At 46.9% G+C, this 23,157-nt stretch overlaps 1 protein-coding gene across 3 annotated transcripts in view; it reads right to left on the bottom strand.

The window, feature by feature from the left end:
• The window catches only part of ARHGAP6 (Rho GTPase activating protein 6), a 480,227-nt gene that overhangs the window by 19,642 nt on the left and 437,428 nt on the right, over window positions 1-23,157 (bottom strand). For all 3 annotated transcript variants that reach the window (XM_072744663.1, XM_026015284.2, XM_026015285.2), the window contains exons 7-9: window positions 21,349-21,499; window positions 19,955-20,103; window positions 12,180-12,359 (exon numbers count right to left, since the gene is read on the bottom strand). In XM_072744663.1, coding sequence (XP_072600764.1) covers window positions 12,180-12,359; window positions 19,955-20,103; window positions 21,349-21,499 — 480 coding nt within the window. The remainder of the gene's footprint in view (window positions 1-12,179; window positions 12,360-19,954; window positions 20,104-21,348; window positions 21,500-23,157) is intronic.

A 23,157-nucleotide genomic window follows, 5' to 3' on the forward strand; every position in this document is an offset into this window, starting at 1 on the left:
ATCCACTACATACATACTTGGTGAATGTTTACAGAGCGCCAGGCACTGGATGCCAGGATTCAGCTCCAAAGCAAACAGACAAGAATCCTTGTCCCCTTACAACTGACAATGAATATGGGAAGGTCAGCACGAAACAAATAAACAAAGCAAGCACAGCCTGGATCACACGGAGACAAAGCAGAGGAGGGGAAATGACCGTGGCAGGGGTGGGTTGGGGTGGGGGGCAGTGCCATTTAGGTAGGATGGCAGGTCACAGAGAAACTGCCATTTTAGCAGAGAACTGAAGTTGGTACAGGAATTAGAGAATATCAATTGCAAGCAGAAGGAAGAAAAAGTCAGCAAGATCATGGGTCAGGAGCAGAGAAGAGGCCAGTGAGGCTGGTATGAGTGAGGAAGGAGGCGGGCAGTAGGAAGTGGGTCAGGTAGCCAAGGCCAGATGTTGCAGAGGCTTACGGGTTCATGATAAGGACATCTGCGCCCAGTCTAGGTGGTGGGGGAGCCACTGGGGGTTTTGAGCAGAGTTAGACTAAGGTGAGTGGTCATCGCTGGCTGCTGCGCTGATAGCAGAGTGCAGGGAAGCAAGGGGCTGATGCAGGGGGTGCAGAGAGGGGTCGGTGCTAGATCCAGAAAAAAGGGGGCAGAGGGCTGAACCAGGATGGCGAGCTGATGAGAAATCTGTGGATCCTGGAGACAGGGAAGATAGAGATGATAGCCTCAGCTATTTTGCTGGTGGGAGAGAGAAAGAGGGAGGAAGAAGGAGGAGAAGAAAGACGCCTTCGATGTTTGGAGTGGAGAGTCAGGCACCCGGGTGACCAGTGGAGAGAAGCTGTAGGTGGAGGAGACTGGGGGTCACCGCTGGGAGGGTGGCTTCGTTAGAGTTATGGGGGAAGGCCTGTGGGACATCCAAATGAAAGAGAGATCTAGTGGACAACCAGGAATAAGGCTCTGGGGTTTAGGAAAGGGGCTTGGGCTGGACATAGAAATCTGGGAGAGACACATATAGATGGCATTTAAAGCTCTGTGACCAAACCCAATGGCCCGGGAATGAGAACGGCAGAAGAAGAGAAGGGGCAAGCCATTTAGGTCAAGGCTGAAGGGTTCAATTCTCTTACTTAATTGAATAAATTAAACAAATAAAAAGACTGATTATTTTTACTGCAATCTTTTCAAACAACACGACCCAATGGATACACACTATTATACCACCTTGTTAAAAAAAAAAAAAAAAAGTAATGCCCGAAGGTTGAAAATGAGGAGAGAATTCATTTTTGAAAAATGAACAGAAAGCAAAAAATAAGCCAAAAATGTATATCCTGAACACTTTTTAAAAGAAACTACCATGAGCAAATGAGGAGAAATATTCATTCTTCCTCCTCCTTCTCCTCCTTCTTCTTCTTCTAATATTTTATCTATTTGTTTGATAAAAAGAGAGCAGGAGCAGGGGAGGCAGTAGAGGCAGAGGGAGAAGTAGGCTCCCCACTGAGCAGGGAGTCAGACATGGGGCTCAATCCCAGGACTCCAAGATCATGACCTGAGCTGAAGGCAGACACTTAACCACCTGAACCACCCAGTCTCCCCAAAATACTCATTTTTCATCCAGTGAAATTCAAAATTTTCTATGTTTAGACATGTAATAAAAAATGTTACTTCAAGCACCAATTCATTCCCAGTGAAGAATAAACAACCCTCATGCCTACCCTTTGGAGTGCTATAAGCATCACAGTATTAATTCTGTGAGAGTATACAGTACATCTAAAGATGAATTATTAACTTGAATACATATTAGAATAGGTTACAGGAAGTATAATTATTTAAAACATAACTTTCCATAACATTCTGTTAAATTATTCTGTAATTCAGAGTTTCTACTCTTTCAAGCAGGCTTGATTCCCAACCAATTATAATCATTGAGGTTTATTTTCCGTAGCATACATGACTTTTACTTGGTAACAAATGCAAATAGAAAGGGTCAGTGCTGTAAATCTATCTATATTTTCTTTCTTAAAAGACCCATGGTACCATTTTGGCTCAGAGACACTCTTTGCAAATAAGTAAAAAGATACAGTTATTTATTTTTTATTTTTTTAAAGGATACAGTTTAAAAATATGGATCCATGTATGGCAGGAAGGGTAGGTGATATTTTCCTATGTATTATAGGTGAAACTCACTCCAGAGTACATAATCCATTATTTTAATTAATTTCTATCCCATCTTGTTACGATTTAAAGCAGCTTTAAAAATTCATAGATAAATCATAAGAGACTCCCAGCTCTGGGAAACAAAGGGTTGTAGAAGGGGAGGTCGTGGGGGAAATGGGGTAACTGGGTGACGGGCATTAAGGAGGGCGTGCGACGAGATGAGCACTGGGTATTATACTGTATGCTGGCAAATTGAATTTAAATAAATTTAAATTTAAAAAATAAAAAAAAGAAGTACACTTGTGATGAGCACTGGGTTTTGTAAGGAAGTGTTGAATCACTATCTTGTACACTTGAAGCTACTATCACACTGTATGTTAACTAACTGGGAGTAAAATAAAAACTTTGAAAAAAGAAAAAACTCACATGCTAAAAACCACATTTGTTTGTTTGTTATTAAACACTGGCACAGAAAATTGGAGCCAGTGGGAAAAGGAGGGTAGAGAATTTGAAAAGATGCCTAGAACTGACGTCGTATTCGTACGACAGCCTCCAATGCTGTTTTCTCAATAAGCCCTCCACTCCTTGTCCCTATTTGCATATTTCATTTCCTACTAGTTTAATAAAAATTTCCAACTACTGGCTCGGTTCAATTGGATGAGCATTCATTTTCTGTGAAGTTAGATACTTTACAGAGAAACAAAAGTCAAGGGAATGAACTGATAGGAAACAGGAGCTCGCAGTAAGTCCGAGACATCCAGAGAGATCATTCCTAGATATGCTCCTTTGTAGGAATCAGGATGCTGTCAAAAGTATTTCTGATTAAGAGTCGGGAGCCCCTGAGGCCCAGTTTTTTTTTTATCAGCTTTGCTGCTTATAGCTAATTAATGTAAGGCCGGATACATCAACTGTCTTCTTTAGGATTCTGTTCATACAAAAATCCAGGCCTATCCCTTCCGTCCCATCTTTATGGAAGCGTGGTGAGGATCGAAAGGACCAAACAGATTTGAAAGTACCTTACCGATTGTAAAGAGGGTCAGAACAAAAGATTTTATTAGAAATAGACAAAATAATTAACAAACACTTCAAAGGACAAAACAAAAGCGGACAACAAGGAGACGGCTAATAATTGTTCTGCAACTTCTTGCTGGACTAACAGACATCTGTCTCTGCCTCTCACCTGCGCGCTCGCGGAGAAGCACCACTCTCTTCTCCTTTGCTTAACACTTTGGGCAGGTAACTACGTTGCGAGATCTCTTGATACGTCCCTGCCTCTGACCTCCCCCTGGATCTCGAGAGGCCAAGTTTGTGATCTGTGGGTCCCTCAACTACAACGGTCTTGAAGCCAACTCCATGGAGCTTCTCCCTTCTGGTCCCTTCTCTTCCGCCGGACCTCGAGTCTTCGGTTGGTCTCATCAGCAGAAAAATTCATAGATAAATCATAAGATAAAAATTCATAGATAAATCATAATCAGCCGACCGAAGGAGGGCTGACCTGACCTGTCTGCCCAGAAGAGATGCAGGCTCCTAAGGTGGTAGCTGTCTGCCAGCTTCCCTCTTGCGCGGCGAGGGCAGGCTCCTGTGTGCCCATCCTGGCCAGGGCACCCCCGCAGGGGGCTTGGAACATCTCTTTCCATCACCGGATGTGATGATGGCAGCAAGAGATGCTGGAAATAAGTGCAGTCTCTTGCCGCTGAAGATGGCAGAGCGGAGAGAGCAACAGTGCAGGTGAGCCACTAAAACCCTGCCCCTGAGGCTGCTTCCATGACCTAATAATCCAGCTGCTTGCAGCCCCGGCCACTGATTTTTCTCTTCCTAGCAGCCAAACGCTTTCTCAATTATGCCTCTTTTTCTTCCTCCTTGCCCCCTGCTCTTTTGTCTCCTGAAGCTCCCACCTGCACATCCACGACCCTTCACCCACTTATCTCGCAAGTCAACATTGTTCTCTTCCAGAACACAGGCTAGGGTGGTGTTTTCTACCCAGTGGATGCCCAAAGAATGTCATCAGAATGGCAGCAAATAACAGTCAAAAAGAACCCAGGATAATTGGTCTTCGTGGTGTGCACTGGCTCTGTTACCTTTGAGAAGGGGCCTCTCTCTGCTTATAAGTAGTAGCAGTGTCATGTTCTAGCAAAATCTCCTTGCTGTTAATTTTTAGAGCTGGACAATAAATTTCCTTCCCCAACTGAAGAGCATCAGAAATTTTCTGACATGTTTTTAAACTATTGCTCCCGTTAATATAAAAATGAAAAATGAGGGGCACCTGAGTGGCTCAGTCAGTTAAGCGCCTCTTGGCTTCGACTCGGGTCGTGATCTCAGGATTGTGAGATCGAGTCCCCCATCAGGCTCCAAGCTCAGTGCGGGGTCAGCTTGAGATTCTCTCCCCTTCTTCACCCCCGCCTTTTCTCCTCCCCCAATTCACACATGCGCACTCGCTTGCTCTTAAATAAATAAATAAATAAATAAATAAATAAATAAAATCTTTTTTAAGAAATGAAAAACGAAGGGAGCCTAGCTGGCTCAGTCAGTGGAGCATGCAACTCTTGATCTCCGGGTCATGATTTCGAGCCTCACATTGGGCATAGAGATTACTTTAAAAAAAAAAAAAAGAGGAAAAATGAAAAGTATCACTACATAACTAAACAAATTCTATCTTTTTTTCTTCTGGGATTTTGTATATAGCAAAATGGAAACTAAGGAGGACTGTGACGAACACGCTACTTTTAAAAATCAACCGATCCTGCACATCTGAGTGAAGAAACAAAACCCAGCCCCAGTGGCTTCTTCACTTACAATTTATTGTTTCACATCAAAATCTCTACTGGGTTTTAGTCAACTATTTAGTAAGTTTCAAGATTTTCCAAGGGTACCATTTATGGTTGTGTTTATCTGGAGACTCGACTCCTTAGATTTTCATGTGTTCCTTCCGAGCAGAATGCTATTTCAAAAATCAAAAGAACTTTGGACTCTCCTGCTTCAGAGAAAAAATGTAAACACTGCAATATGAAGGAATAAAACTGTCACAATTAAAATCCACCCTATCAAATTAAAAATGAAACCTTGAACGATCGCCTAGGGTATAACACTCATGATGTAGTTTATTCTATAAACCACAGACAGGGGGAAATGGCTCAAGTTTTCCCCATTTACCAAGTCACTATAAAAAACCATTAAGGGCATCTCGAAGAGCAATTCTCAGGACACAGCCCTATCGTATTTGCCCCCCAAGTGTTCCATACCAATCCATCCCTTTGCACTGGACCGAGAAGGATGCTTTGGCCTTTCGAACTCTACCACTTTCCAGCAAAAGCAAGTATCACTGGAAGTCACGATGACATTTTTTTGAATTAACAAACACACTGAAAGAAATCACTTGGGCTGCTTATGAGGGCCAAAGTTCGGTCATGGGCCTGCCCAGCCCAGGATCTTCTGTGCGACTGTCGTGGAGAATGGCTTAGCATTATGTAAGGGGTTCTTGGATGTCTGTGGAGGGCCAGAGTGCATGAAGTTCAGCAAATTGTTCTCAGGTGCCTGATACATGCCAGGCAGCGTGTTTGGCAACTGAGGCACGTTAGTGAACATATACAGTCAAGGAGCCCAGGACTCGGGGAGCTGTGGTTGGGGGAAGACGCAAAGAAGGACAATGAAGAAGGACGAGCAGGCCTTGCTCCACGGCCACAGGCTAAAGGCGGTGGAAACCGCTCAGGTGTGCCATTCTCCTGCTCCTCCGCCTGTGTGTCGCCAGCAGTACGCGCGGGCAGGGACAAGGTGAGCAGGCTCCCGCAGGAGCATGTACTGGCTCTTGCAGCCACCTGCCAGCTTGAACAGCAAGCGGGTTGCTGTTACGATTAGTCAAGAGGGATGAATGTTGTTAAGTGTCTCCCTTGCTCCCTATTTTCAAACTGGCTAAAAAATAGCTCATTCTCCGCCACAAACGGACTCCACATCTGAGGTGCCACATTAAGGCACCTTGTCTTGGGCCGTCTGGGTGGCTCAGTGGTTGAGCGTCTGCCTTTGGCTCAGTGAGTGATCTGGGTTCCAGGGATCGAGTCCCACGTCGGGCTCCCTGCATGGAGCCTACTTCTCCCTCTGCCTGTGTCTCCGCCTCTCTCTCTCTGTGTCTCTCATGAATAAATAAATAAAGTCTTAACAAAATAAAAATAAAGCACCTTGTCTTTTGGGTGGGGAGGCATCGTGCTGGAGAAATAAGTCACTTAGTCGCTGCATCACTTGGACAAACTATCTCAGCTTACTCTTCATGAAATGGTGGTGAAATTTAGATTAGCTGATGATGTACAGAACGACCAGCCCAGCCCCTGGCATGTCAACAACAGTAATTTTAAAAAACACTGGATGGATATAAAAAAAGGAGATGGAAATCATACATAATTATCTGGGTACATTGGTAGGAGGTGTTCTCTTGTTTGATGACCTGGATCACTGCTTGACTCCCTTTGATTTGGCACGCAAAGGCGGTTTTAAGAAACTGCAATTTGCATCAGGGAACGAAAGGAACACGAGGCGAAGCTTGGCTTCTGAGCTTGGAATCCTCACGTCGGCCTCTGACCCTTGCTCCCAGTGGTTCTCAGTTGAAAATTCCCATGTGCTCCGTGCTGGTCCCCAGCTCAGGCTGCAGAACCAGCAGGGTGGGAGCGCGCTGGCGTTCCCACGTCTCCACTGCACTCCGGACTCTTCATCAGCCTGTAAGGGGGGTGCCTTGCCTTCTTTCCCTCTCTCCAAAAAAGGAGCCCTGATAGGAATCATTTAGTATCAGCCCTCAGAACGAGCTGACAGTTTTCTCCACTCGGCTCCGAAGCTCTTATTAATTCCAGGAGCAACGATGAGTCTTCTCTGGGATTGCCAACGTCAGTTATGGAAGCAACAACTTTCGGAGCCATTCGGGCACTAACAGTTTAGGCAGGGGATGCTTTCCACCTTACAGTGATACCAGTGAGCGTTCCTAGATATGCATGATCCTTCCCTTTTGTTTATTTATTTATTTTAGATTTTATTTATTTGCTCATGAGAGACACACAGAGAGGCAGAGACATAGGCAGGCTCCCTGCGGGGAGCCCGATGTGGGACTCGGTCCCAGGACTCCAGGATGACGCCTTGAGCCGAAGGCAGATGCTCAACCACTGAGCCACTCAGGGGCCCCTGATCCTTTTCCTTTATTTCCATTGTTCCCAGATCATACCATTGTATGTTATCCAGTGTTTCAACTGTGGATATCAGGTATAGAGGGTCATGATTTAAAGGTGAGGGAGTCGGCGGGGTATGGGCACTGAATCAAAAACAAACAACAGAAATGCATTTCTTCCTGGCAATATATTGTTGTACTTATTCAACAAATAATCACCGGGCACTCGTTTGCTCTTCTGGATGCCAACGAGCTGTAAAACAAATGAAAACCCCTGCCTCCAGAAAGTTTGCATTCTATTAGGTTTCAATAAGCATAAAAAGTAAGTATATTATATAGTGAGTTAAAAGGTGAGGGGTGCCATGGAAAAAAGAAAAAGAGCAGGGTAAGGGCGGAGGAGTATACAGGCATGGGAGCAGCTCACACTGTTGTGCAGAGCGGGCCGGGTGGGCTTCCCCACACAGGTGACACCTTGAAAGTGCCCTGAGAGGACACAGTATCTTATCAATTCACATGGTAACAACAGTGATCTTTTCTCTTTTGTGTGCCTAGTATACGCCAGTTCCTGCCGCGAGTGCCTAACAATGTCATTTCTCATTCTCAAAATAATCCTGTAGAGGAGGCAACCTCATCACCTTTCTGTGCGAGAGGGAAACGAAGGCTTAGTGAGGTTGAGCATGAGCCTAAGATCACACAGCAGATTTATGGCCGAGCCAGGAGAATTGTGGTAGCTCCTTCCAAAGCTCACGGCCTTCCCTAAAGCACCTAGGGGCTTTCCCAAGGTGTGGTTCGAAAGGACCAGCACGTCCTGGAGGCGTTTGTTAGAAAGTGTGGATCCAGGGGCGCCTGGGGGGCTCAGCGGTTGAGGGCCTGCCTTTGGCTCAGGGCGTGATCCTGGGGTCCCGGGATCGAGTCCCGCATCGTGCTCCCCCCGCAGGGAGCCCGCTTCTCCCTCTGCCTGTGTCTCTGCCTCTCTCTGTGTGTCTCTCATGAATAAATAAATAAAATCTTAAAAAAAAAAAAAGAATGTGGATTCCTGGGCCCTATCCTAGCGCTACTCCATCTGATTCTCCGGAGGGAGGCCGGGGAATCTGAATGTGTGACAGACCTGGCCACTCCGCTGCACGCTCAAGTTTGAGAAGGCCTATTTTAATCTGCTGCCTTGGCTTTTGATAGAGTGAGCACGATGGCCGTTATCAGGACGTCTCTCCAGCTCTGGGATTTCCACCCCTGGGCCTGAATAGCAAACAACTGGTGTGAAAGCCTGTCCTAGCCAGGCTCTCGAACCCCGTGTCAGCCTCTGGATCTAGGCCTCTCTCCTGCATGATGGGACAAAGCCAGGTTCTTTTCTGCCCTCTCTCACTAACTCGGATACCTCTCCCACGTGGGAGAGGCAGTTGCAACATCAAGACATGAAGGACATCATTAACACTCAGAAGAAACCTTGGGCGGTGGCCAGGCCTCTGTGGCCTTGTAGACCCTTCCATCTGTTCTGCGCCAGCGCTGCCTCCAGGCAGGTGCATTCGGCCCTCATGGACAAACTCCTGGCCACCTCTCCTGATGAGTCCTCCTTTCTAATGTCAATGAGGAAGCAGAGCCTCCCTTTCTGAGCTCATCAACCCCTCAAAAAGCTGTGAAACTGCACAACAGCCAACAACCTTTAATCATCAGGCTTCAGCCTTCCTTGTTTGGAATTATTGTACTAATTCTGAAAGCTTGTCTAAAAAACAAAACGAAATCAATCAGCTATATACATGACTGAATTTTTGTCCACCCACGCAGACCAGCTTTGCCAACCAGCCAGCAGCTCTCGTATAACCAACTAGATTCTGAAATGGCAAATATGCCAAGAGAGCCTGCCAGCGGCAAGATTCATTTTTTTTTTTTGTGCTTTATAGAGAAAAAAGAGGTAGACTCAGTGCGAGGGCACAGAATCACGTACATTTCAGAACTAGAAGGCACCTTGGTTTTCATTTGTTCTAACCTCGTCCTTTGATAACCGAAGAAACCGAAATCTCAGGTGAGCTCACCAAACAAAGTGAGGTGGAGGCAAAGGAAAGACTATAGCAAAGTTTTCTGATTCCAGAGCCCATTTCCTTTTAGCTGACCTCAGCTTGGGATCCTTGTCCCACATCTCCTCCCACATCCATCTTTTTATTCTTTCTCAATACATAATTGCCATCATCTGTCTAAGGAAATCGAGGATGCTTATAGTCACGGTTAACTTACTCTGAGAAAGGTATCCTTGGTTCCTCCATGTCTAAGCCTTTTCATATGCGTACGTGGAAACCATATGTTCCAGAACTACCACTGAGCCACTCATGAATTCGACCAATGTTTCTTGTGTTTGTACCATGTGCCAGGCACAGGGGTAACGCAGTAAAGAAAGCAGGTGGGGGACGCCTGGGTGGCTCAGTGGTTAAGCGTCTGCCTTCAGCCCAGGGCCTGATCCTAAAGTCCCGGGATTGAGTCCCACATCGGGCTCCCTGCAGGGAGCCTGCTTCTCCCTCTGCCTGTGTCTCTGCCTTTCTCCCTCTGTGTCTCTCATGAATAAATAAATAAAAATCTAAAAAAAAAGAAAGAAAGCAGATGGAAAGGGACAGAAACCCATCCTGTCCTGGAGCTCACGTTCTTGCGTGGAAACACAGGACAAGCAAGAGAACCTAGTGAGACCCTGCGCTGGTAGTGATGAGTGCTCTGGGGGAAAGGCAGGGGCGGGGGAGGGGGAACAGGAAGTGAGGGTGCGCACAGGGCGGTGGGTGGGGCTGCAGGTGAGACAGGGTGGCCAGGAAAGGGCTGGCCAAGAAGTGAAGACCACAACAGGGGAGCACCAATATGAGCTACTTCCCGAGAGACTCTGGACATCGGTGTCTCCCGAGAAAACAGCAGGTGCAGCACATGTTTGGAAGATGCTGGGAAAGGGTGGAAGATGATGTTCTGCTGCTGTTTTCTGTAGCCCAGGCAGCAGGAAATGGTGGCCAGGTAGGGCTGTGTTAGCATCCCGAGTGGAAAAGAAATGCCTGAAGGTTTGTGGTTTCAGCTAAAGAACTTGGCCTAGCATATAGAATGTGGAGGACAGAATTAAGATTGGGGAGAGGTATTATTTAGTTTAAAAAAAAATCCAGAGAGCATGAGGTCATGCCGAGACTACTTGGCAAGATGACGGGTGACTTAAAACTTGAAGAAAATGTTGGGAAGTTCAGTTATTTGATTCATCCTAGTATGTGATTAATTATGAGGATTTGGGCTGAAGTGTGAAACTTATATGCAGGCAATGACTCACTCCACATTTTTCGAGAGCTTCTTGTTTGCAGACAGGCTGGGCCCGCGCTTCAGAGACTCAAAGAGGAGCAGGATACCGTTCTACCTCAGTGAGCGTTTCACTGTGGGTAAACCCATTTTCTCTTCTTCCTCGGCATCCAGAAGGAACCCATTTCCCAGCTTCCCTATAGCTAAGCATGGCTTGTGCAATGGGATTTGAGTGGACATGATGGATGGCCCTTCTGGGTTGGGCCCATGAAATCCTAGGGGATTGCAGAGTCTCAAGACGTGAGGAGCTGAAGTCCCTAAATCGTTAGCTGCAAAGCTGTCTGACAAACATCTGATTACACTTTACGTCAACAAGATATTTATGTCTGTTGTGCCGAAGTACTGAGATTTGGGCCAGCTCACGTTGCCTAACTAAGAAAATTATTAATTAACATTCACATCGAATTTTACAGGCTGCAGAATGCTTTCACGTATCAAATGATTCTGGGAAGCACCCTGGGAAATAGGCCGTGCTTTCAGCTTTCCCATTTCACAGACGCTGACACCGACGCTTATCGGGCGCCGAGTTACTTGGTCACGATCACACAGGCAAGACGCAGAGGGCAACGATTCTAAAGCACTGGCTCTCAAATGTACAAAAAAAAAAAAAAATCATTGGTGAGAGACCAGCATGGAAAGAAATCTAATGCAAGGCATTTGATAAGTGTAGACAAAACACTAAGGAGATTCAAAAGAGGGAACTAACATGCTTGGTTGAAGAAGCCACTCAAGGCTCCAGGGGAGGAGGTAAGATTTACGGTGAGCACTTGCGAACTGACAGGAGAAATGGGAGGAAACCTGGAGAAAGTTCCTGTAAATTCTGACATGCGATAGGAGTGGTGAACAGAAATAGAAGAGACTTGGCATCTGTTCTCATGTTTCAAGGAAAGTTGGAGCAAGCAGGGCAGTTTTTTGAAGGAAAACAGGAACTGGTAATTCAATACAAATAAAAAAAAAATTTATTGAGTGCCTGCCAGATGGAGGGCCTTCCAAAAGCATACAGAGGATACAGAGAGGAGATAACGAGAGCACAGCCCATGTTTCAAATGGATTTTTAAACTATGGAGGGAAACAGTCAGAAATGACTAACACAATGTTGAGTAAGATAAACATCAATAGGAACAGTATTGGGGTCAAGGGACAGAGAAGTGACACGAGAAGGACACGGGAGAGAGAGGTGAAGCTTCATGGAGGAGGGAAGACTTCAAGATTGACCTTGGAGGAGGTGCCATTGGTGGGGGTGGTTACGCATTACTCGGAGTCACAGGGGCCACAGATAATTCCCAAGAGAAGGGTTTGATCGATATTTTGAGCGAGGACCTCGCTATGAAAATAATTAAATGACTCCAGAACGTGACCGCGGTTTAGGGGACAACAAAATGAAATTGACAATTGGGATACGTGTGTTTAAACGTGAGGTCCCAAACTTCCAGTGACGTCACAGCTCCGTACGTTTCTATTTCTACTGAGAGTGCCTGCCTTCCAAGGTATTCGGGCAACGACCGGCACCACGGGCCAGGGAGGGCGTGCAGGAGTTTCATCACGTCACCCAAGAGCGTCACAAGGCAGCTTATTGGGAAGAGCCACTCACCATGAACAGGGCTTCATAATTTTCAATCATTTTCTGTACCACAGCGATGATGGCCGTGCTCTCCTCAGCCCGGGCTGAGCTCTGGACGGTGAATTCTTTGTCTGATGATTTCTGCTTGTGCAGCAGGTTGGGTCCAAATATGGTGGCCAAGTTGAGAGAAGTCATTTTGTTCCCGGTGACCTGTAAGAGTGGACAACACAAGGACTGGTGTTATTTTCGCTCTTCAAACTGCTGGGTGGCTCAGTAATCAAGGGACCTTTTCCTCCCCCCACCCCCCCCCCCCCACCGCAAGGGCTCCATCACCTCTGGCAGAGTCCGTGGGGAGCACCAGCATTTTCCTTTTGCTTCATGTCTCGGATTGACTCTCATACCTCGGCGGTCATGTCAACAGCATATATTTTTTAAAGATTTTATTTATTTATTGGAAAGAGAGAGAGAGAGGCAGGGGGAGAGGGAGGAGTGGATTCCCCGCTTAGCAGGGAGCCCAACTCAGGGCTCGATCCCAGGACCCTGGGGTCATGATCTGAGCTGAAGGCAGATGCTCAACTGACTGTGCCACCCAGGTGCCCCTTGATAGCATATGAAGTACGATTTTACATCTCTAAGTTATTTGTTGTGAAACTGGTACTATATAAAATGCCTACCCTGCCTGCTTTTAAAAAATGCTGATGTTGGGGATCCCTGGGTGGCGCAGCGGTTTAGCGCCTGCCTTCGGCCCAGGGCGCGATCCTGGAGACCCGGGATCGAATCCCACGTTGGGCTCCCCGTGCATGGAGTCTGCTTCTCCCTCTGCCTATGTCTCTGCCTCTCTCTCTCACTGTGTGCCTATCATAAATAAATAAAAAAAAAAATAAAGTTCTTTAAAAACAAAGAAAAAAAAATGCTGATGTCGGGCAGCCTGGGTGGCTCAGTGGTTTAGTGCTGCCTTCGGCCCGGGGTGTGATCCTGGAGACCTGGGATCGAGTCCCACGTCAGGCTCCCTGCGGGGAGCCTGCTTCTCCCTCTGCCTGTGTCTCTGCCTCTCTCTCTCTGTCTCTCATGAATAAATAAATAAAATCTTTAAAAAATATTTTATAAAAGGAAATGCTGATGTCCGTCCGTCCATGCATCCATCCAACCAACCATCCAACCAGCCCACCAGCCCTCCATCTCTCCCTGCATCCATCAATCCATCATCCCTCTACTAAATCACACACTCAGGACCTACCGTAGGCTACACAGTTTTCACGGATTCTAATTATTTACAAGTTTTCCAACAATGACCACGGTACAGTCCTTATTTCAAAGAGTGCACTTTTCAGAGGGGAAATAAACCTGTCAATCACAAGGAGTGAGTCCAGAGTATGAAGCCATCAACTCTGGACGCTCCAGGGACACTCCAAAGAGACGGCAACATTTGCACAAAACCATGAAGGAAGAACAGAGTTTGTCAGGCTGAAGAGCAGAGGAGCTGAGACAAGGGACAATTTCACAGTTGGAAGAACACCATATGCAAAGACAGAGACATGGAAAATACACCAAGGCACCCCCTAGTGTGGCAGAGGGTTCTGCAGGAAAGGGAGGCAAGGGCCATTGCCACATGTCCCCAGCGGGCACAACTGTCCCGGGTTAAGAACCACTGGTCTAGGCAATTTTTTCTTTCTCTTGTTGATATTAGTTGAAAATCTAGGAACACGGGGCTAAGTATAGGAACTGTAGCTGCTCAGTGGGGATCCTAGGCCTGGGAAGACGCGCACAGCCTTTGAGAGGCACCTGGGTGCACAGCACAGAATTTGCGAGGCCTCATCACAGCCACGAGGTACTCCGGGCCCTACCCGTGTCCTGGGGAGCCCTGAGCTGGCAGCTAGTGGGCCCTGCGATCCCAGCGTGGCACAGGGCACGCGCTATTTTTAGAAGGTGAGCCTGTTTTGGGGTCTCCTGCCAAGTGAAATGCTTTCACGTGGTAAACACTGGGAATTTTCACGCAAGTCCTCTTTATGTATCATTTTGTCTTCGTTTTACTTCATTGATATACAATTGCCGTTTTTTCTTTTTTTCATTTGATTTTTCATTTCTCTTCCTGGAAATTTATGGCTTCCTGGAAATTTTGAGGATCAAATCAAATGTGTGTCATTTTCAAATCCATCCCTTTACGATTCAGGCACTTGGAGTGTTTTCCCCTTCCCCTCTTAAAGTCATAGCAGGGTTTTCCCTTTTTTTTTTTTTTTTTTTTTTTTTGGTTAACATTCACAAATAGGAGAGTTTTGTTTTCTTCTAAAAGAATGTTTAGCACAAGGACAGTCCAGAACTCCGTTTCCGTTCCCTCCTTCTCCTGTTGCTATTCTGGGAACGCAATCCAATCCGTCTGTAAAATGGCACACAGATTCCAGCTGCAGAGTGTGCTGCTGTGGTTTGTTAACGCTTTTTTGTTTTGTTCTGATTTGTTTTTATTTTACCGTCTTTGAGATCAGGACTTGACTTGTGGAGCCAGACAGCCTCCACCTTGGCTGCTCGTGGTTCAGCATCTAGGTAGCTCTGTGTCTAGGTAACAGCACGTGCACTTGGGGGCAGTTCATTAGTTAATTATTAGCCAGCCAATTAGAGAAACAACTTTAGGGACACCCTGGTGGCTCAGCAGTTGAGCATCTGCCTTCAGCCCAGGTCATGATCCCAGGGTCCCGGGATCGAGTCTCACATCAGGCTCCCCGCAGGGAGCCTGCTTCTCCCTCTGCCCTATGTCTCTGCCTCTCTCTGCGTGTTTCTCATGAAAAAATAAAGTTTTTTTAAAAAAAATTAAAGGAACAACTTTGTCCTCGCTAAAGAAGCATCCTGGATCCTTTCTAAACCTAATATGAGTCGCTCACATTTATTACAAGTCTAGCACCTACAGCCACCCAACCAGGAACTTTCCACAGGCTGTTTTGATTCTTTTGCACTATAAGCTCACGAAGCAGCTGGGCTGTTGTCCTTTTTTACAGACAGGGAAGTGATGCCCAGAGCCTGGAGCCAGGAGGCGGGTGGAGCCGGGAAGCCACCCTGCATCTTCCTCCGGAGCCTGTGCCTCCCACGGGTCAGCCTCCCCGGTGGCCTCTGTCAGTGTGGGGCAATGAGAAGACTAAACTTTAAAGCGGGGCCGGGATCAGGGTGAGGAGAGCGAGGCCCTGGGCCTGCTCCAGTTCCGGAGCCGACCACCCATTTCCTGCAGGTATGCACCTCCTCAGAGATCTGTAAGCCCAGCTTTCTGTTGGTGGCTTGGAACTTCTTTTCTGCCTCATAGACCCTTTGAGGAACCGAAGGCCAGCTACGGGCCCTCTCACCAGCCAAGCGCATCTTCACACCACATTTCCCCTGCAATACCATGTCCGAGGGTTCTTGGACAACTGGAAAAACCACCGCCCGAGAGCTTTCAATTATGCTCCTGCAATATTCTCTCGAGAAGAAAGGAAATCTTTCTTACATTTGGGAATTTCTCTTTTCCTCGAGGAGCAAAGCAAATAAAATGGAAAGAGACAAAAGCAAACCCAGATAGTGCAACACCGTGATTTGATTTTCCTAAGAAAAGCACTGATTGTCTCGCCAACAAATTTTCTCATGCCCTTCTTTCCAAAGTCTCTAACATCCTATTAGTCAATGATGCAGTAAGTTGGAAGTGCCAATCCGAAAGCAAATATGATGCTCATTTTCTAGAGGAGGGAGCTCAGACCTCCCCCACCCAACCCTGTTCTCTTCCCTCTTCCTCTATTTTGTAGACATAGGGTCATGCGGCAAGGCGCTGACACAGCGTGTGTGTGCCTCCAAACTACTTGATGCTCTGGCTCTGTTTCTTCGTGTTCCAAGCCATAACAACTACCCAGCAGGGAGAGAACACATCTGACTCCAACCAGCAGAGAGGGAAGAGAAAAAGTTGAAAACTGCTCTGTTGTTTTTTTTTTTTTCTTTTAAAGATTTTATTTATTTATGAGAGATACACAGAGAGAGGCAGAGACACAGGCAGAGGGAGAAGCAGGCTCCATGCAGGGAGCCCGATGCGGGACTTGATCTCAAGACCCCGGGATTACACCCTGGGCCGAAGTCAGAGGCTCAACCACTGAGCCACCCAGGTGCCCCAACTGCTCTGTTTCTTGAGTGTGTTTTACAGTTCGAGTTTTGCCTCACTGCAGGGCATCCACCCTCTATTCTCCCTGTGCTCATGCCAGGCCACCAACAAAATATTAAGCAAACAACCTCTCTCTGGCTCTCTCTCTGGCTCCTCTCCTTCTACTCTTAACTTCTACCAGAGGGGTCTTTAGCTAACCTCCATCCCTGCGCACTCCGAACTTCTCTGGCCCATGTTCACCACTTTCTCTCCGAAGCTCTGGAGTGACTCTGCACTGCCTCCGCTAATTCTATATTCGCCCCATGTCCTCACCTCCTCCACCTCCGAGAGGCCACAGCCTCCCAGGAACAGTAAGGCGACAATTCCCAAACGACACTCACTCGTCTAGAGGAACTAGATAGGTGCTCAGGATGGATGTGAGCCAAACACCGAGGCCACTGTTGCCTGGACAGTGACAATGTGAATTGCTGTCTTCTGCATGGCTGTGCACACACAAGCTTCCCACCTCGCTCTCTCCCTGCCTCTAACCGATCTACAGCATGGGGGTAGTGGAATCCTTAGTGGAATCCCTCCACATATTCAGGGCTTAAAGAAAGAAGCACCCACCCCTTACGAAGGCATTCAGCACTCTGTGAACACAGCCTAATTGCCCCCATACCTCACCGCGGCCTTCCCACTCCACAGCCTTTACTCCGATCTCAGATGGCTGCGTGGGCTACCCGTCTGCCTGTGACTTCTCACCATTCCACCCAAGCCGCCTCTCCTCCTATTTCCCCTGCTGCCCCAAGCTTTGATTACCAGTCCTTCGTTTTGACTCAAGGTTTAGGTCAAGAGTGGCTAGAAACACTCGCAAACTCTTGCTTCCCAGTACAACGCTGCTGTTACCAGGATATTTTCATATTCCTTAGAGTAAACTTGTCTTCTGAGCCACGGTGCAGGGTCAGGTGAAGAATTTTATCCACAAAGTTCAGATAAGGAAAGTCAGGTTTAGGAAGGTTAACAGATTTCTCCAAGAACACATGGTCAGTTCGTTATAAAGTGACCGAGCACTCTCAATCAGGGGGGACTTTGCCCCCCTCCTACCACCCCCCACAGGATACTTGGAAACGTCTAGAGATGCTTTTGGTTGTCATAACTGGGGTGCGGTGGGGAGCTGCTACTGGCGTCAAGTGTGTAAAGGCCGGGGATGCTGCTAAAGCATCCCTAATGCACAGGGCAGCCCCTCCAGCAGTTACCTGTCCTCAAATATCAATCATAGGGAGGCTGGGAAACCCTGAACTAGACCCCCCAGTGGAGGGGTTCTCCTAATTCCTGTTCCAGATTTCTGCTCTTAGTAAGCGAGACCAGTTTGGGTTTGAGCCACAGCTACGACTTTACCGGTCACTGGATCGACCCTACCACTATCCATGTGACAGTTTTGTGTGAATTAGAAAAAGGAGCCCCTTCCTCAGCATATTTTCCTGCCATCTTCTAGGATATTGTCCTACTAACCGTGCAGATCCACAGTGCCTGTGGGGTCCATGGCACCTCCCCCAGAGTTGTGAAATGCACAAATGCGGAACCTGCGCAACCGTAAGTGGAGCTCCCTGTGGGACACTGGGTGAGTTACTTAACCCCTCTAGTCCTCAGCTTCCACCTCCGAAACATGGGAGCAACGGTATCTGCCTTGTGTAGCGGAGGATTAACTGTCACATGTGCAGCCAGCATGAGGTAGGAGACAGAGAAATGCTAGCTAGTATTCCAGCCTGCCAAGCTGGGTTTGTACCCATCCAAGAGGAGTTTCTTCTTTTTGGCACAGGCGATGGAGTCTTGTTCAGCATTTGGACGTGTATCTGAAAACGATTCTAAAAAAGCAAGAGTGACTTCAATTGGACTTTCTGCTTTCCTCAACACCTCCTTGGTCACCTAAGACCTGACTACTCGCATCGTACTTCAGAAGCATCAGAGAAGCAACTGGCACACCTTGGAACACAGACAGGGCTCTGCCTCTACCCAATGATTAAGCAGATGATTCTATAGCTTGTGTTCTATCTGTAGCTGATAAAGGATGACACCCAGACGGGTAATATAACCACTTAACAATTATGAGAATTATAGTATATCCCCGGAAGAGCTGTGTCTGCTGAAATCAGGTGTCAGTGCCATATTATGAAGCCTGAAGCCAGCAGAAGTTTCACTAATTATAACTACGATAGAGATACATGATACATGGCTAACTCAGTAAAGTTCCAATCTTATACCAGTAGCGAGGGCGATGATAAGAAATGCAGAATTGCCTTTCTGGATCAAAGTGAAAAAAAAAAAAACAAAACAAAACAATTGACCATGATTTTTAGGAAGGAAAATTGATAAATACAGAACTGAATCCACAATAGAACGGAGTTCTACTTAACAAGGATTTAAAAGAAAAGTTTCTGGGGGTGAGGTAAGTTTGGAATGCCTCTGGCCTCTTTGTGTTTGACTTGCAATGCATGTTAGCATAGTAAAGGGTCTGAGATCACCCTGGGAATCCAAGGTCAAGGAGAAATTTGACTGCATGGTACCAAAAAGGGAAACAGATCTCTTGTTAAGGTGAAGATTACATAGGTTGCTTCCTAAGTGGTCACCTAAAATTGAGGCCAGAGTCTCCCTTGTCCAAGGGTGGAACCAAAAAACATCCTGAAGCATATGTGTGGTGACCTAAGAGAACCAGAGCCTAGGACCTCAAATGGACAGGGAAGGGGGTCACACTAGGGCCTGAATGGGGACCAGATTCAATGGAAACAACCCAGAAGGACCCATGGGACTGTGCACAGAATCTGTCCAGCAGCTGACAGCCTGTGGCATCGAGATGCATGGTGAGAGCAGATCAGACCTTCTAGTTCCTTCTCCACCGAATTTGGAAGCAAGACTGACTCTCCGTGGCATTAAGCCAGTCTATTTGAGGAAAAGGGCATAAGGAGAGAAAGGACCTCTCAAAAGGAGGACACTAGACTTCTAGCTACAGGGCAGATGGCATCTTGAGGAAAAGGAGGACACTAGACTTCTAGCTACAGGGCAGATGGGATCTTGAGGAACAAACTGGAAGAATAATGAGGTGACATCACATTTGCGCTCCAAATTACGGAAGCAGATCAAATTAATTACAAGGACAGCCTTCCCCCCATCCCCATTACTCCGTTTCTCCATGGCTGTAAACACCTCTATAGCTCACTGCTCATCTTCTTCCCACAAATGGAAAGTCAAGGTCTTGCATGAGGCACCATCATGAAAAGGAGAGCACCGTTTAGAAGCATTCTTAGAACACAGGATGTTAATGGCCTACGTGCTCTTAGGGATCCCTGGGTGGCGCAGTGGTTTGGCGCCTGCCTTTGGCCCAGGGTGCGATCCTGGAGACCCGTGATCGAATCCCACATCAGGCTCCCGGTGCATGGAGCCTGCTTCTCCCTCTGCCTGTGTCTCTGCTTCTCTCTCTCTATGTCTATCATGAATAAATAAATAAAATCTTAAAAAAAAAAAAAGATAAAAAAAAAAAAAAAAGGAACTGTCCCTCCAGAGTAAAGCCTGCACTAGTTCTCGTTCTACGTCATCAGCTGGGTTGGGAAAGGGCAGGTGTCATTTCCTCCAGGCAAAACAGCCAATCAGGCTGATGGCCCACCCTTTCACCACTGGAAGCAAGAGGAGTCGCAGCATGTAGGGCCGCAGTGGGGGTGCATCATACCTCTTGCCCATCTTTGCTGACGTTGTCGTTGGCATGCCTGGCCACCATAGAGAGGAACTGCAGGAGACGGTGGAGCGTGTCGCAGTTACAGGGAGGTAGAAGGTAGATGAGGAGCTGCAGGGTGCCCAGCTGTTCCTCGGGCTCCAACACTAAGAAAGGCAAAAGGAGGCATCCTGAGTCAGGTACCACCACTCAGCTTCCGAGAAGGGGCCCCTGGTAACCGCTTTCAGAAGGGATTACTAGCCAGGTGAGTCACATGCCACGCCACCCATCCTCCCATCGGCTTGGCAGTCTAGCACACAGTCCTGCGGAGGACAGAAAGATCAAGAAGACCTGGGGAAATGTAACATCTAGAGTGAGATGATCATCCCGGGTAGAAAGGTGGCTTAGTTCCCCTTACTTTCTTCTCCCTCCCTTCCCTGGCATTACTCATCATTTACTTTGTGGGTCACGGTCCTTCATTGTCGGTAAATATTTACTAACAATGACTGGGAATTGGGGAACATTCGAAAAAGTTGAGTTTATAGCAGATTTGAGGCCCTCTTCTGTTGAGCAATACGCAGGAATCGACGTTTTGTTGGTGATGACCAAAGACACAGCACAGTGACAGCGTCTTTGCTCTCTTTCGTGATCCTGTCTCAAGTGTGGCATCGGAGAAAGAAATATACGGAGACTGCCACAGCCCTGGCCTGTTCCTCCTCCCCCTCATCCTCCTTCTCTCCTCCGTGGGGTCTGTGTCCACAGCCCTGGAGCAGCCACACTGGAAGTCCTGGCCCCGGCCTCTGCCGTCCTGCTTTCCCTGGAAGGTTGCCTGCCCCCCTTCTCACTCTGGGTTCCTGTCTTTCCCTCCGTCCTCGTACCAGAAATGCAAACTCATTTTTAGGCACGGACTGAATGCAAACTCCTGCCATTATGCCAAAGCATCAATTTATAGCACTCTTTACTGGGCGAGGGTCATTTGAAAGCATCTCGAATTCTTATTTATTTCAACTGTCTTCTCGCTAATTCTCCCCATGGTAAATCTCAGAAAATTCCCCCAAATAGCCCACTCACGAGAGACCAATAAATAAGAGAACAACAACAAAAAAAGTTATTGGGAAAGGGGCGCCTGGGGAGCTCAGCTGGTTGGGCACCTGCCTTCAGCTCAGATCATGACCCCGGGGTCCTGGGATCGAGCTTCATGTTGGGCTCTCTGCTGAGCGGGGAGCCTGCTTCTCCCTCGCCCTCTGCCTGCCACTATCCCTGCTAATGCTCCCCCTTGTTCGCTCTGTCAAACAGATAAATAAAATCTTTTTTTTTTTAAGTTATTAGGAAACACATGCACAAGGTTCGATGAGTGAGTCAGGCATCCCAGTAATCCAGGGAACATTCCCACTAATGGCTGTATTACGCACAGAGAGTATTGATGAAGGCTGTGTATAGCTCCCTGGTGAGAAGGGGGTCCGGCATGTCCCTCAGGAACTCCTTCAGCAAGGCAGCCACATCATGAACGCTGTGCTCTTCCTCCAGAGACACATCGACCCCACGGTCAAATTCCTCGCGTAACTGGAAAAATAATGGTTTAATAATGGTTTATAACATCACACCTCAATGTACAGCACCCAGCCAACAAAGTGCCGTGACATGCAGTATCTAGTGTTGAGCTTACACAGACACCAAAAAGGAGAAGAAAAGGACATGTCACCATGATCTACAGAGCCTATGCAACCCAGCCATGAAAAAAAAAAAAATATATATATATATATACACACACACTATTAAATAACTATATCTGTAAGTTTCCTGTTAATGATGCAAGGAGAGAGCTTGATAATGACATCCAGAAGGTTGGGAGGAAGAGCTAAGGGGTCAGCAGTAAATGTGGGAGGGAGGAATTAATCTATCATACAGCAGTTTTGCATGTCAGCGATCCTACCAGGTTGGAATTTTGACATTTTACAGAAATACTCAGCAAGAAAGCAAAATTTTTCCCCTGCAAATTATGAAATTAAAAACCCTGACAAGGGGACGCCTGGGTGGCTCAGCGGTTGAGCATCTGCCTTTGGCTCGGGGCGTGATCCCCAGGTCCGGGATTGAGTCCCACATTGGGTTCCCCGCGGGGAGCCTGCTTCTCCCTCTCCCTGTGTCTCTGCCTCTCTCTCTGTGTCTCTCATGAATAAATAAATAAAATCCTTAAAAAAAAAACCCTGACAAGTCATTTGTGACTAAGTCTCAAAAGATGACAATTACTAAATAAAAGCTGTCTGAGATTTGTCAAAATAGTCTTATTAGCAATTCCCAAAAGGATTCCCTGCCTTAATCATTACAGGAGGTCATTTATGAAAACAAGAAAACAACAATGAGAGGAAGGGAGTCCTAACTCTACAGCTTATGTCTGCGAGTGACAGCTCAACTTCTCCTATGTATTGTTTTCTGCTGTAGAAATAATTCTGTGAGTTCACGAATCTCCTCTATGCAATAAGCTTCTACAAGAGTTCATTGATTCAGTCGCTCACTCATCCATTCATTCAGCTTCCTGTCTACCAAGCCAAGGTAAAGGCTCTCAAAGTACACCAGGGAATAAGGAGACAACGTCCTACCCTCCCCCAGCTCTCAGCCTAATAGAGAGACTGGTGAGCACCTGGTAATCCCACAAATGATTAATTAGCTGTTAATATTGTGACAACTGTCCTGAATAAAAACTGTAGGGTGCTGAGAAGTGATGTTCGAGATAAAACGGTGAGCGAGAGCATACTGCACACCGGAAGTCTAAGTCTCAATAACCACACATTGTATTTTGATTCGATAATCCTTCAATAAATCTCTATGCAAAGGTTTTCCCTTCGGTGGATCCAGACATAACTAAGGAATAATTTCTGACACCGGCCACCTCTCCACCTGATGAGAATGCCCATTACTGTCCTGAACTGCCCACGGATTCCAGGCAACTCATCATTAGTGTGCAGCGGGCAGCCAGAACCAAAAAGTCTTCACTTGGCACCACTCCCATCATTCGTGATCATTCAAACACGCCACGTTTCTGTCCTGAGCACACACATGAGGAAAGAATGGACCGTGGAAAGAAGCTTAATCTAAATTGTGTGATCTTGAATTTAACACTGATCTTGAATTAGACAAGGGGCGAAGTGTGCGGTCTTGAATTAAGTCTCTTAATTTCTCTAAGCCTACAAAGAAGTGGGTGAAGGGGCCACTCTCACAGCTGG

Source organism: Vulpes vulpes, chromosome X (assembly GCF_048418805.1).
Source record: "Vulpes vulpes isolate BD-2025 chromosome X, VulVul3, whole genome shotgun sequence".
Taxonomy (NCBI): domain Eukaryota; kingdom Metazoa; phylum Chordata; class Mammalia; order Carnivora; family Canidae; genus Vulpes; species Vulpes vulpes.